Consider the following 15,582-nt stretch of genomic DNA (forward strand, 5'->3'; position numbering starts at 1 on the left):
TGTTGATTTACAATATTGTGTTAGCCTCAGGTGTACAACATAGCGATTCAGTATTCTTTTTATTATATTCCATTATAGATTATTATGAGATATTGAATATTATTCCTGTGCTATACAGTAAATCCTTGTTGCTTATTTTATGCATAGTAGTCTTTATCTGTTAATCCCATACTCCTAATTTGTCCCTCCCTCATCCATCTCCCCTTTGGTAAGCATAAGTTTGTTTTCTATGTCTACGAGTTTTGTATATAGATTTTTTTTCTAGATTCCACATAAAAGTGATATCATATAGTGTTTGTCTTTCTCTGACTTATTTCATTAAGAATAACAATCTCTAGGTCCATCCATGATGCTGCAAATGGCAGAATTTCATTTTTTTATGGCTGAGTAATATTCCAATATATTTGTATATATGTGTATATATACATATATATATACACACACGTGGTATATATATACCACAACTTCTTTTTAAACATCTTTATTGCAGTATAATTGCTTTATATTGGTGTGTTACTTTCTACTGTATAACAAAGTGAATAAGCTATACATATACATATATCCCCATATCCCCTCCCTCTTGTGTCTCCCTCCCACCCTCCCTATCCCACCTCTCTAGGTGGTCACAACGCACCAAGCTGATCTCCCCACGCAATGCAGCTGCTTCTCAGTAGGTATCTATTTTACATTTGGTAGTGTATATATGTCAGTGCTACTCTCTCAATTCTCCCAGCTTACCCTTCCCTCTCCCCGCATCCTCAAGTCCATTCTCTATGTCTCCATCTTTATTCCTGTCCTGCCCCTAGGTTCATCAGAACCATTTTTTTTCTTTCAATCCCATATATATGTGTTAGCATATGGTATTTTTCTCTTTCTGACTTACTTCACTCTGTATAACAGACTCTAGGTCCACCCACTACAAATAACTCAAATTTCATTTTTTATGGCTGAGTAATATTCCATTGTATATATGTGCCACATCTTCTTTACCCATTCATCTGTCGATGGACACTTAGGTTGCTTCCATGTCCTGGCTACTGTAAATAGAGCTGCAATGAACATTGTGGGATTGCTGGGTCATATAGTAGTTCAATTTTTAATTTTTTAAGGAAGCTCCATACTGTTCTCCATAGTGGCTGTATCAGTTCCCACCAACAAGACAAGAGGGTTCCCTTTTCCCCACACCCTCTCCAGCATTTATTGTTTGTAGATTTTTTGATGATGGCCATTCTGACTGGTGTGAGGTGATACCTCATTGTAGTTTTGCTTTGCATTTCTCTAATGATTAGTGATGTTGAGCATCCTTTCATGTGTTTGTTGGCAATCTGTATATCTTCTTTGGAGAAATGTCTATTTAGGTCTTCTGCCCATTTTTATATTGTTTTTTTTTTTATATTGAGCTTCATGAGCTGCTTGTAAATTTTGGAGATTAATCCTTTGTCCGTTGATTCATTTGCAAATATTTCCTACCATTCTGAGGGTTGCCTTTTCATCTTGTTTATGGTTTCCTTTGCTGTGCAAAAGCTTTTAAGTTTCATTAGGTCCCATTTGTTTATTTTTGTTTTTAGTTCCATTACTCTAGGAGGTGGATCAAAACAGATCTTGCGGTGATTCATGTCAAAGACTGTTCTTCCTATGTTTTCCTCTACGAGTTTTATAGTGTCTGGCCTTACGTTTAGGTCATTAATCCATTTTGAGTTTATTTTTGTGTATGGTGTCAGGAAGTGTTCTAATTTCATTCTTTTTCATGTAGCAGTCCAGTTTTCCCAGCACCACTTATTGAAGAGACTGTCTTTTCTCCATTGTATATTCTTGCCTGCTTTATCAAAGATAAGGTGACCACATGTGCGTGGGTTTATCTCTGGGCTTTCTATCCTGTTCCATTGATCTATATTTCTGTTTTTGTGTGAGTACCATACTGTCTTGATTACTGTAGCTTTGTAGTATAGTCTGAATTCACAGAGCCTGATTTCTCCAGCTCTGTTTTTCTTTCTCAACATCGCTTTGGCTATTGTGTCTTTTGTGTTTCCATACAAATTGTGAAATTTTTTGTTCTAGTTCTGTGAAAAATGCCATTGGTAGTTTGATAGGGATTGCATTGAATCTGTAGATTGCTTTGGGTAGTATGGTCATTTTCACAATGTTGATTCTTCCAATCCAAGAACATGGTATTATCTTCCTATCTGTTTGTACCATCATTAATTTCTTTCATCAATGTCTTATAGTTTTCTGCATGCAGGTCTTTTGTCTCCTAAGGTAAGTTTATTCCTAGGTATTTTATTCTTTATGTTGTAATGGTAAATGGGAGTGCCTCCTTAATTTCTCTTTCAGATTTTTCATCATTAGTGTATAGGAATGCCAGAGATTTCTGTGCATTAATTTTGTATCCTGCTGCTTTACCTAATTCATTGATTAGCTCTAGTAGTTCTCTGGTATCATCTTTAGGAGTCTCTATGTATAGTATCATGTCTTTTGCAAACAGTGACAGCTTTACTTCTTCTTCTCTGATTTGGATTCCTTTTATTTCTTTTTTCTTTCTGGTTGCTGTGGCTAAAACTTCCAAAACTATGTTGAATAATAGTGGTGAGAGTGGGCAACCTTGTCTTGTTCTTGATTTGAGGAAATGGTTTCGGTTTTTCACCATTGAGAATGATGTTGGCTGTGGGTTTGTCATCTATGGCCTTTATTATGTTGAGGTGAGTTCCCTCTATGCCTACTTTCTGGAGCGTTTTTATCATAAATGGGTGTTGAATTTTGTCAAAAGCTTTTTCTGCATCTACTGAGATTATCGTATGGTTTTTATCCTTCAGTTGGTTAATATGGTGTATCATGTTGATTGATTTGCGTATATTGAAGAATCCTTGCATTCCTGGGATAAACGCCACTTGATCATGGTGTATGATCCTTTTAATGTGCTGTTGGATTCTGTTTGCTAGTATTTTGTTGAGGATTTTTGCATCTATGTTCATCAGTGATATTGGTCTGTAGTTTTTTTGTGTCATCTTTGTCTGATTTTGGTATCAGGGTGATGGTGGCCTCGTAGAATGAGTTTGGGAGTGTTCCTCCCTCTGCTACATTTTGGAAGAGTTTGAGAAGGATGGGTGTTAGCTCTTCTCTAAATGTTGGATAGAATTCGTCTGTGAAGCCATCTGGTCCTGGGCTTTTGTTTGTTGGAAGCTTTTTTTTTTTTTTTTGCGGTACGTGGGCATCTCACTGTTGTGGCCTCTCCTGTTGCGGAGCACACACTCCAGGCGCACAGGCTCAGTGGCCATGGTTCACGGGCCTAGCCACTCCGTGGCATGTGGGATCCTCCCGGACCGGGACACGAACCCATGTCCCCTGCATCAGCAGGCGGACTCTCAACCACTGTGCCACCAGGGAATCCCTGTTCGAAGCTTTTTAATCACAGTTTCAATTTCAGTGCTTGTGATTGGTCTGTTTATATTTTCTGTTTGTTCCTGGTTCAGTCTCGGAAGGTTGAGCTTTTCTAAGAATTTGTCTATTTCTTCCAGGTTGTCCATTTTATTAGCATAGAGTTGCTTGTGGTAATCTCTCATGTTCCTTTGCATTTCTGCTGTGTCAGTTGTTACTTCTTTTTCATTTCTAATTCTGTTGATTTGGGTCTTCTTTCTTCTTTTCTTGATGAGTCTGGCTAGTGGTATATCAGTTTTGTTTATCCTCTCAATGAACCAGCTTTTAGTTTTATTTATCTTAGCTACTGTTTCCTTCATTTCTTTTTCATTTATTTCTGATCTGATCTTTATGATTTCTTTCCTTCTGCTAACTTTGGGGAGTTTTTGTTCTTCTTTCTCTAATTGCTTTAGGTATAAGATTAGGTTGTTTGAGATGTTTCTTGAGGTAGGATTGTATTGCTATAAACTACTTAGAACCGCTTTTGCTGCATCCCATAGGTTTGGGGTCATTGTGTTTTCATTGTCATTTGTTTCTAGGTATTTTTTGATTTCTTCAGTGATCTCTTGGTTATTTAGTAGCGTATTGTTTAGCCTCCATGTGTTTGTATTTCTTAGTTTTTTTTTCCCTGTAATTGAAATCTAGTCTCATAGCATTGTGGTCAGAAAAGATACTTGATATGATTTCAATTTTCTTAAATTTACCAAGGCTTGGTTTGTGACCCAAGATATGATCTGTCCTGGAGAATGTCCCATGACCACTTGAGAAGAATGTGTATTCTGTTGTTTTTGGATGGAATGTCCTATAAATATCAATTAAGTCCATCTTGTTTAATGTATCATTTAAAGCTTGTGTTTCCTTATTTTCATTTTGGATGGTCTGTCCATTGGTGAAAGTGGGGTGTTAAAGTCCTGTACTCTGATTGCGTTACTGTCAATTTCCCCTTTTATGGCTGTTAGCATTTTCCTTAAGTATTGAGGTGCTCCTATGTTGGGTGCATAAATATTTACAATTGTTATATCTTCTTCTTGGATTGATCCCTTGATCATTATGAAGTGTCATTCTTTGTCTCTTGTAATAGTCTTTATTTTAAACTCTATTTGGTCTGATATGAGAATTGCTACTCCAGCGTTCTTCTTAGTTCTTTATTTTAGTATGTTGTAGTATTATGTAGTTTTGTCAGGTTTACCGAAGCATAATTTCCATACATTAAAATTCACCCTTTTAAATGTATAGTTTGATGAGTTGTGCAATCAATCTTCTTTTCCCACCATATCCTGGTAACCAATGATCTAATTTTGGTTTCTATTGTTTTGTCTTTTCTAGGATGTCATATTAATGGAATCACACAGTGTGTAGCCTTTTGTGATGAGTGTCCTCACTTGGCATAGTACTTTTAAGATTCATCTGTGTTACTGCATATATTTCACTAGTTTGTTCCTGTGTCAACTTGGGTAGGCTGAATTATGTTTCCCAGAATTCTCTCCTGTGTATGCTTCTAGGTAGGGTGAGCACAAGACAAATTTCAGTGTGAAATTTGGAGGGCAGAAATGGAGCAGCAGCCATTTGGGGTTTTCTTGCAGGCACTTTCATAGTTTACACATGTTGAAGCTTATCTGCCGGCTCAACCTGCTGCCGAAGGGCAGCATCCAGGACTCTGATCATTCCACCTTTCCTTGGCGTGTCCTTCAGTTTTTCTAATTCTGGACCAAGTGTGTTTAGCAACGTGGCAAAGGGTAACTTCTCCCACAGGATTCCCGCACCATTAAGGTTGGAGACAGTGACAAGTGACAAGTGTCTCAGACCGTCCTCATGGGTTCCAGCTTATCTGCATTTCTTCCCCCTGACACCTATTTTCCTCCTCCAACAGCCAACCTGGTGAACTTCAAGCTCCAGTATTAGATGCAAAAACAACAGCCTCAGAGACTGCTTAACTAACTCCAACAATTGTGTAATGTCAAATCCCTGTAAACAAATCAGTGTGCACACAAACATATGTGCCTGCCAATATCCTAGTAGTTCTGCTTCTCTGACTGAACTCTGGCTGATATGATTCCTTTTAATTACTGAGTAGATTTCCATTGTATGGATGTACGATTTACTTACCCATTCACCAGTTCACGGGCATTTGGTTGTTTTCAATTTGGGATCATGAATAAAGTTGCTATAAACACTCACATACAGGTCTTTGTACAGACATATTATTTCAAAATATGGTATTTACAAATATAAGAAGAAATAGCTAAAAGAGTCAAATATCATTGCCACCAGAGGCAGGAAGAGGTACAAAGGGGTCTGATGTTGATGCTTTGCATTTTAGACCTTTGTTGCCATAATTAAAAAAAACAACAACAGTGAACTGTATACTTTAAAAGAGTGAATTTTATGATATGTGAATTATATCTCAATAAAAGTATACAATAATACAATGAACAAACTCTGTCAATTTATAATCTAATGTCTAGTTTTATTTACCTTTGTTCTTACAATATGCTGTCATTCAAAATATACCTCGTAAGTAACTCATGCATACAGTAGGCACTCTATAAATATTTTCATTTAATAATTAGATATTTTTTAGAATGACTAAAAACCCTGATGTAAAATCCCAATTGGGAAGTGCATAATCCCATCATAGACAAAATATATAACTTTACAATAAACATTTTTATAAGAATTTGCCCAAAAAAGGGAACACTTACAATTTGGAAATTAAAAAATAAAAAGTAAAAAGCAAGATGAAACACAACACTAACATATTTCAACAACGATCCCTGGATCATGGTACTTATAGACCAAGGGCTACCTGCACCCTGTGGCCTTAAGACCATCTGACATTCAGTTAAGAAGATAATTATATACATAATAACCTCTTAACTGGAAATGCTGCAAGAATAAATAAGGAATAGCCTATGAAAAAATGTTAACTATATCCCTTACATGAGCACAGGAAAAAAATTTAAATATCTACTTTATTCTCCAATTTAAAAAGTCAATGCTTTTCACCCTAAGCATCAAGAATGAGCCACAAATAAGCATGAAGTCCCATTTATAGAACTATGTTAAATCCTGTGGAAAATACTTTCGGATATAAGATCAAGAACCTTAGTCCAAAAGTAAAACAAATCATTGTATTAAATGGTCTTCCAATGTTTACACAAACAAAACAGGCTGTGACCATACATGACAAAGAAATACCTTCTAAATCCTTATTTTGGGTTAGCTTTATAACTAGGAACATTCACTCCAGCTTGAAAAAAAATTATATCACTTTTATGATAATAAAAAATTAAAAGCCAATAAATACCTAATTTTAGAGAAGTAGCTGTGCAAACTTATAAACATAATCAAATACTCTATAGCTACAAAATGAAAAGTCTACTAACTATATTTTTCAAAAACTATATAATTCTATAAAAATTTAAATACATGGACTCTATCAATACATGGAAATGTATATATAAAATACTATTAAGTGAAAAAAGCAAAATTAAAAATATAAAGTGATTACAACCATGTAAAAGTCAATATAGTAACAAACATTGAGGTGAATTTAAATTTATAGACACAAATAGATTCAAACATTCATTAGGGCTTTATCTTTGTTGCTTAAGATTATAACGAAAGAAAAAATAAAAAATAGACTACTGTTTTAGGTAAACCTATACTCCTAAACAATAAATACTGAACTATATATGTAAACTCCTAAAACAATGATTTTAAAAAACAAGACTTCTATATCTCAAGTGTACCCTATGGAAGGAGATCAATCCACATTTGCTGAACTTCATTTTTACAAAACCTTCTGGCAATAGTCACTACAATTCTAATGCTGCCCTTCTTAAGCAGAAAGAGAAAAAAATTTAAGCACCATTTAAATAAGAAAACTAAGCAGCATGCTAACAAAATCTAACTACTTAATCTGTTTCATTACTGCAAAAAGCCACAAACAGAGGGTTTAAAAAAACTAATCGTATATACATATTTTACATAACATATATTTATGCTATAAATATTTTAAAGAATGGCTTTTACATAATTCTTTATTTCAATATATATCTTACTAATTTAATTGCAAGTTATACAAATGCAGTCTTTCAGATTTATTATTGAAAATTATTCTCTACGTGATTTAGAAAATGGCTAATTTCTTGGATAAAACATAGCATATTTAGAAGTCCGAAAGCCAAGTAAATCCCTTATTTCATTTCGGAATTTTGACAGATCTTGGCGCAGTTCATTTAGATTTTCCACAGTTGCCTGATCTGTACTTTGCATCTTTTGTCTCATGGAAGTCAAGTAACGATGCACTAAACAGCACATCACTTTTTGGTAGTTTTCATCTCTCTTTTGCTTCAAATTTCTCCATTCCTTCAAAACAACAAATATGATACTAACAATGTGCAGAAAAATATTTAAATGATGTGGATTTTTTAAAAAATTTACATATACAAACACATATCTTGTAATGCTTTATTAGACTACATTTTTGCCACTATATGTTACAAAATAATGTTCAACACATTTGAAACATGCCATGCATATTTGTTTTATTCATTTACCTGTACACTTACCTTGATTTAAGATCTTTATAGTAGGGATTAGCAAACTATGACCCACAGGCCAAATATGACCCACTTCCTGTTTCTGATGGCCTATGAGCTAAGAATGGCTTTTACAGATGAACGTTTTGTAATCAATTTGATGATGGGGACTACTAACTTTGAACTCCAAATAAACAAAGTGTTATTCCCCCCCAAAATGGAATTCCATTCATTAATAGAGCTGTATTATAAAAAAAGTATTACTCAATTATTCTCATATGTTTAATTTCATCAATAAAAATTTTGTGGAAATTTGTTTTCTCTCTTGTTATATTACTATCCACATAAAATCTACAATTTTTTCACAGCCCACAAAGTCTAAAATATTTATTATCCAGTCATTTACAGAAAAAGTTTGCCAATTCCTGGCTTATAGCAACATGTATTGAATTATTCATGTATTGAACAACTTTCAAGAAGAACCAGAAAAGTATGCATTGACTCTAAGAGTCACTCTCATGCTGACAGCCTAGGTATTCTGAATATTTTCCTTGTTTTAAAACTGTGAGATGAGAACTCATGAAAAAAATCACAGCTCTCTCTCTCATTTTCAGTATTTATTGAATCCTTACTTTATGTTAGATACTATGCTATGCATTAGGGATACAGGAGTGAAAAAAAAACCAACAAGACTTAGCCCTTGCTTTTTTTTAAGCTGTTTTGCTAATTGCTTTATAACCACAACAAATTAGTACAGAGAATGCCCTGTACAAAACAACACAAGTCTTAGCCCTTAGGAACCTGCATATTTATGCTTTAGGAACATCTGAGATTAGTAATTATTAAAGTTATCATGTTGCAGTTCAACCATCTAACTTCTTACCTTTAAGCTGTTCTGCCGTTTAACCTTGCCTTTTGATGTATGAGAGCAAATCCATTTACTGAGGCTACTAATCATATAGCAGATAGTCTTTGGCGAAGGAATGATGTTGAAAGGTGGGGGTAATGTACATTTGTCATCAAAGTAGCTAAGCCACAACTTTGCTCGAGCAAACTTCCATTCTTTGTCTTCATGATTCTATAAGAGGCAAGTGAAAAAGCAACACAGGATATGAATAGGCATGCACACGTGCACACACACACGGTAGGGCTGGTATGAAGAGATTGTTTAAGATTGTTCAAATGTTTCCACACCTTGTAGGTAAAAATTTGGTTCAAGACTTGCAGTTAATATACATTACTTACATTTTTTTAAATCTATATTTAATTTTTAAATGACACATTCTTTTTTTTTTTTTTAAAGTTTATTTATTTATTTTTTTAATTAGTTTCTGCTTTATAACAAAGTGAATCAGTCATACATATACATCTGTTCCCACATCCCTTCCCTCATGCATCTCCCTCCCTCCCACCCTCCCCATCCCACCCCTCCAGGCGGTCACAAAGCACCGAGCTGATCTCCCTGTGCTCTGCGGCTGCTTCCCACTATCTATCTACCTTACGTTTGGTAGTGTATACACGTCCATGCCTCTCTTTCGCCTTGTCACAGCCCACCCTTCCCCCTCCCCATATCCTCAAGTCCATTCTCAAGTAGGTCTGCGTCTTCATTCCCGTTTTGCCCCTAGGTTCTTCATGACATTTTTTTTTTTAAATTCCGTATATATGTGTTAGCATACGGTATTTGTCTTTCCCTTTCTGACTAACTTCACTCTGTATGACAGACTCTAGGTCTATCCACCTCATTACAAATAGCTCAGTTTCGTTTCTTTTTATGGCTGAGTAATATTCCATTGTATATATGTGCCACATCTTCTTTATCCATTCATCCGATGATGGACACTTAGGTTGTTTCCAGCTCCGGGCTATTGTGAATAGAGCTGCAATGAACATTTTGGTACATGTCTCTTTTGGAATTATGGTTTTCTCAGGGTATATGCCCAGTAGTGGGATTGCTGGGTCATATGGTAGTTCTATTTGTAGTTTTTTAAGGAACCTCCATACCGTTCTCCATAGTGGCTGTACCAATTCACATTCCCACCAGCAGTGCAAGAGTGTTCCCTTTTCTCCACACCCTCTCCAGCATTTATTGTTTCTAGATTTCTTGATGATGGCCATTCTGACTGGTGTGAGATGATATCTCATTGTAGTTTTGATTTGCATTTCTCTAATGATTAATGATGTTGAGCATTCTTTCATGTGTTTGTTGGCAGTCTGTATATCTTCTTTGGAGAAATGCCTATTTAAGTCTTCTGCCCATTTTTGGATTGGGTTGTCTGTTTTTTTGCTATTGAGCTGCATGAGCTGTTTATAAATTTTGGAGATTAATCCTTTGTCAGTTGCTTCATTTGCAAATATTTTCTCCCATTCTGAGGGTTGTCTTTTGGTCTTCTTTATGGTTTCCTTTGCTGTGCAAAAGCTTTGAAGTTTCATTAGGTCCCATTTGTTTATCTTTGTTTTTATTTCCATTTCTCTAGGAGGTGGGTCCAAAAGGATCTTGCTGTGATTTATGTCATAGAGTGTTCTACCTATGTTTTCCTCTAAGAGTTTGATAGTTTCTGGCCTTACATTTAAGTCTTTAATCCATTTTGAGCTTATTTTTGTGTATGGTGCTAGGGAATGATCTAATCTCAAACTTTTACATGTCCCTGTCCAGTTTTCCCAGCACCACTTATTGAAGAGGCTGTCCTTTCTCCACTGTACATTCCTGCCTCCTTTATCAAAGATAAGTTGGCCATATGTGCGTGGGTTTATCTCTGGGCTTTCTATCCTGATCCACTGATCTATCTTTCTGTTTTTATGCCAGTACCAGACTGTCTTAATTACTGTAGCTTTGTAGTATAGTCTGAAGAAATGACACATTCTTAATTCTTTTAAATCTTTGCCTTATCTACTACATACATTTGGTATGGTCTGAAGAGAATATAAAAATTTTAAAAGAATGAACACTTACTGCTATCAACTGAAAACTTTTATGAAGCATTGCCACCAGCAGCTTGGTAAGCACAATCACAACCACAACATTGTATGTCCCAACAATAACAGCTCCGACGAAGGACTGTAGTTCTTCTCCGTAGCTAAATCTTGTGACAAAGATTGCCACATGTGCTAAGGAGAAAATATACCAGAACAAAGCAAAGCAAGTGCCGATGAACCTGTAAAGACAATTACATTTCTGTTTAAAAGGAATTTTAAGTTAATTAGTGAAAATAAAGAATTCATTTATATCAACATTACATAAAGAATACATAGATAGCCCAGGAGTAATATTTTATAAAATAACTGAGGTTGGATCCAACATCACAGAAATGCCTTACTTTAAACAAAGAAACAAACTCAAAAGGAAGATAAATTATTCCTGTTTAATCTCTTACTACTTCTCTGTCTTTTCTCAACACAGCAGCCTATGATCCTGTAATACTTAATTAGATTTTGCCACTTCTTCGCTCAAAAACTTCAAATGGCTCTCAAGCTCAACAGCCCGAAGTCCATACAAGGGCCAACAAGGTCCTACATGATCCCATTACCTTGCTTTCATTTTTTCCCTCCCTTTATTTCTTTCTTTCAATTGAAGTACAGTTGATTTACAATATTATGTTAGTTTCAGGTATACAGCATAGTGATTCAGTATTTTTGCAGATTATACTCCATTATAAATTATTACAGGATAATGGCTATAATTCCCTGTGCTATACAATATATCCTTGTTGCTTATCTATTTTATACATAATGGTTTTTATCTGTTAATCTCATACCCATAATTTGTCCATCCCTGCTTCCCTCTCCCCTTTGGTAACCACAAGTTTGTTTTCTATATCTGTGAGTCTGTTTTTGCTCTGTATATATATTCATCTGTATTATTTTTTAGATTCCACATAGGAGTAACATTATACAGTATTTGTCTTTCTCTGCCTGACTTATTTCACTAAGTATATTATCTAGGTCCATGCACATTGCTGCAAATGGCAGAATTTCATTCTTTTTTATGGTTGAATATTAAATTGTGTGTGTATTTATTTAAGAAGATGGAATATATATATCCCATCTTCTTAATTCATTCATCTGTCGATGGGCCCTTCGGTTGCTTCCATATGTTGGCTACTGTAAATAGTCCTGCTATGAACACTGGGGTGCACGTATCTTTTCAAATTAGTGCTTTCATTTTTTTCTGGATATATAACAAGGAGTGGAATTGCTGGATCATACAGTAGTTCTATTTTTAGTTTTTTAAGGAACCTCCATACTGTCTTCCACAGTGGCTGCACCAATTTACATTCTCACCAACAGTGTATGAGGTTTCTCTTTTCTCCACATCTTCTCCGACATTTGTAATTTGTAGACTTTTTGATGATGGCCATTCTGACTGGTGTGAGGCGATATCTCATTTTTGCTCTGATTTGCATTTCTCTAATAATTAGTGATGTTAGGCACCTTTTCATGTGCCTGTTAGTCATCTGTATGTCTTCTTTGGAAATATGTCTATTCAGGTCTTCTGCCTATTTTCTGATTGTGTTGTTTGTTTTTCGATTTTGAGTTGTATCAGCTGTTTACATATTTTGGATATTAACCCTCTGTCAGTCACATGACTTGTAAATATTTTCTCCCATTTTGTAGGTTGTCTTTTCATTTTGTCAATGGTTTCCTTTGTTGTGCAAAAGCTTTTAAGTTTAGTTAGGTCCATTTGTTTATTTTTGCTTTTATTTCTTTTGCCTTAGGAGACTGATACAAAAAATATTGCTACGATGTATGTCAAAGTGTTCTGCCTACGTTCTCTTCTAAGAGTTTTACTGTGTCGTGTCTTACATTTAGGTCTTTTAACCACTTTGAGTCTATTTGTGTATATGGTCTGAGGGAATATTCTAATCTCATTGTTTTACATGTAGCTGTCCAGTGTTCCTAGCACCACTTGTTGAAGAGTGTCTTTTCTCCACTGTATATTCTTGCCTTGTTTGTCACAGATTGACCAAAGGCGCATGGGTTTATTTCTGGGCTCTCTATTCTGTCCCACTGGCCTGTTTTTGTGCCAGTATCATGCTGTTTTGATTTCTGTAGCTTTGTAGTATAGTCTGAAGTCTGGGAGGCTTACACCTCCAGCTTTGTTCATTTTTCTCAAGATTGCTTTGGCAATTCAGGGTCTTTTCTGTCTCCATATGAATATTAGGATTATTTGTTCTAGTTGTGTGAAAGACGTTATGGGTATTTTGATAGGGACTGCATTAAATCTGTAGATTGCTTTGGGTAGTTTGGCCATTTTAACAATGTTAATTCTTCCAATCCAAGAACATGGGATAACTTTCCATTTCTTTGTATCATCTTCAATTTCCTACATCAATGTTTCATAATTTTCAGACTACTGTCTTTCACTCCCTTGGTTAAGTTTATGGCTAGGTGTGATTTTAAATGGGATTGATTTTGGTTTTTTACTTTCTCTTTCTGATATTTCATTATTAGCGTATAGAAACTAATTAACATGCACAGATTTCTGTATGTTAACCTTGTATCCTGCAACCTTGTTGAATTCATTTATTAGTTCTAATAGTTCTTTGGGTGGAGACGTTAGGATTTTCTATATAAAACATGTCATCTGTAAATAGTGAGTTTTACACCTTCCCTTCTAATTTGGATATATTTTATTTCTTTTTCTTGTCTGATCACTGTGGCTAGGACTTCCAATACTTTGTTAAATAGAAGTGGTGAGAGTGGCCATGCTTGTCTTGTTCCTGAATTTAATGGGAAAGCTTTCAGCTTTTCATCATTGAGTGTGGTGTTGGCTATGGGTTTGTCATAAATGGCCTTTATTACATTGAGATATGTTCCCTCTATTCCCGCTGAATTTTTATCATGAATGTATGTTGAATTTTGTCAAACACTTTTTCTGCAACTATTGAGATGACCATGTAATTTTTATCCTACCTTTTCTTAATGTTGTGTATCACATTGATTGATTTGCATAGGTTGAACCATCTTTGTGACCCTGGAGTAAATCCGACTTGATCATAGTGTATGATCCCTTTTACACATTTTTAGATTCAGTTTGCAAATATTTTATTGAGGATTTTTGCATCTATATTTACCAAAAATATTAGCCTGTAATTTGCTTTGTACTGTCTTTGTCTGGTTTTGGTATCAGGGTAATGGTGGCCTCATAGAATGAATTTGGGAGTTTTCCATCCTCTTCAATTCTTTGGAATACTTTGAGAAGGATAAGTATTAATTCTTTATGTTTGGTAGAATTCCCCTGTGAAGCCATCCCATTCTGGACTTCTGTTTGCTGGGTTTTTTTTTTTTTTTTTTTTTTTTACAAATCCAACTTCACTTCTAGTGATCAGTATGTTCAAATTGACTGTTTCTTCTTGATTCAGTCTTGGCAGGACGTATGTTTCTAGAAATTTGTCCATTTCTTTTTGATTGTCCAATTTTTTGGCATATAACTGTTCATAGTATTCTCTTATGACTTTTTTGTATCTCTGTGGTATTGGTTGTTATTTCTCCACTTTCATTTCTTATTTTGTTTATTTGGGTAAAGGCTGGCTTTTTCTTCTTGGTAAGCCTGGTTAAAGGTTTATCAATTTTGTTAATCTTTTCAAAAAACCAGTTCTTGGTTTCATTGATCTTTTCTGTTTATCTCTATTTTATTTATTTCCACTCTGATCTTTATTATTTCCTTCCTTCCTACCTTCTGCGGACTTGGGGCTTTGTTTGTTCTTTTTCTACTTCTTTTAGGTGGTAGGTTAAGATATTTGTTTGAAATTTTTCTTATTTCTTGAGAAAGGCCTGAATTGCTATAAACTTCCCTCTTAGAACTGCTTTTGCTGCATCCCTCAAATTTTGGAAAGTTGTGTTTCCATTTTCATTTGTCTCGAGCTATTTTCTAATTTCCTCTTTGATTTTATCATTGACCCATTGGTTTTTTAGTAGCATGTTATTTAGTCTCCACATGTTTGTTCTTTTCCCATTTTCCTTTCTATTGTTGATTTCTAGTTTCATACCACTGTGGTCAGAAAAAAATGCTTCATATAATTTCTATTCTCTTAAATTTATTAAGCCTTGTTTTGTGGCCTAGTATGTGATCCATCCTGGAGAACATTCCATATACACGTGAAAAGAATGTGTATTCTGCTGTTCTGAGATGGAATGTCCTGTAAATACCAATTAAGTTCAACTGGACTATGGTGTCATTTAGGAACACTGTTTTCTTACTGATTTTCTGTTTGGATGATCTATCCATTGATGTCACTGAGAGGTTAAAGTCCCCTACTATTATTGTATTACTATCAATTTCTCCCTTTATGTCTGTTAGTATTTGCTTTATATATTTAGGTGCTCCTGTATTGGGTGCATATATGTTAATGAGTTTAACATCCTCTTTTGTGTTGATCCCTTTATCATTATACAGTGCTCGCCTTTGTCTTTTGATACAGACTTTGTTTTAAAGTCTATTTTGTCTGATATGAGTACTGCTATCCCTGCTTCTTTGTAATTTTCATCTGCATGAAGTATCTTTTTCTATCCCTCACTTTTTCTGTGTTTCTTTAGCCCTGAAGTGAGTCTCTTGCAGGCAGCATATTGAAGGGTCTTGTGTTTTCATGCAATCAGCCACCCTATGTCTTTTGATTGGAGCATTTAGTCC

The 15,582-nt window shown here is 35.0% G+C and overlaps 1 protein-coding gene across 4 annotated transcripts in view; it reads right to left on the reverse strand.

Annotated features, from left to right (window-relative positions):
- Positions 1 to 5,775: 5,775 nt before the first annotated feature.
- Positions 5,776 to 15,582, reverse strand: part of TRPC1 (transient receptor potential cation channel subfamily C member 1) — a 69,761-nt gene continuing 59,954 nt past the window's right edge. For all 4 annotated transcript variants that reach the window (XM_081234690.1, XM_081234689.1, XM_081234692.1 and 1 more), the window contains 3 exons: positions 10,906 to 11,107; positions 8,839 to 9,033; positions 5,776 to 7,782 (listed from right to left, as the gene is read on the reverse strand). In XM_081234690.1, coding sequence (XP_081090816.1) covers positions 7,555 to 7,782; positions 8,839 to 9,033; positions 10,906 to 11,107 — 625 coding nt within the window. In that variant the 3' untranslated portion in view covers positions 5,776 to 7,554. The remainder of the gene's footprint in view (positions 7,783 to 8,838; positions 9,034 to 10,905; positions 11,108 to 15,582) is intronic.

This window comes from Mesoplodon bidens, assembly GCF_964165515.1.
Source record: "Mesoplodon bidens genome assembly, chromosome: 5".
In the NCBI taxonomy this organism is placed as follows: Eukaryota; Metazoa; Chordata; class Mammalia; order Artiodactyla; family Ziphiidae; genus Mesoplodon; species Mesoplodon bidens.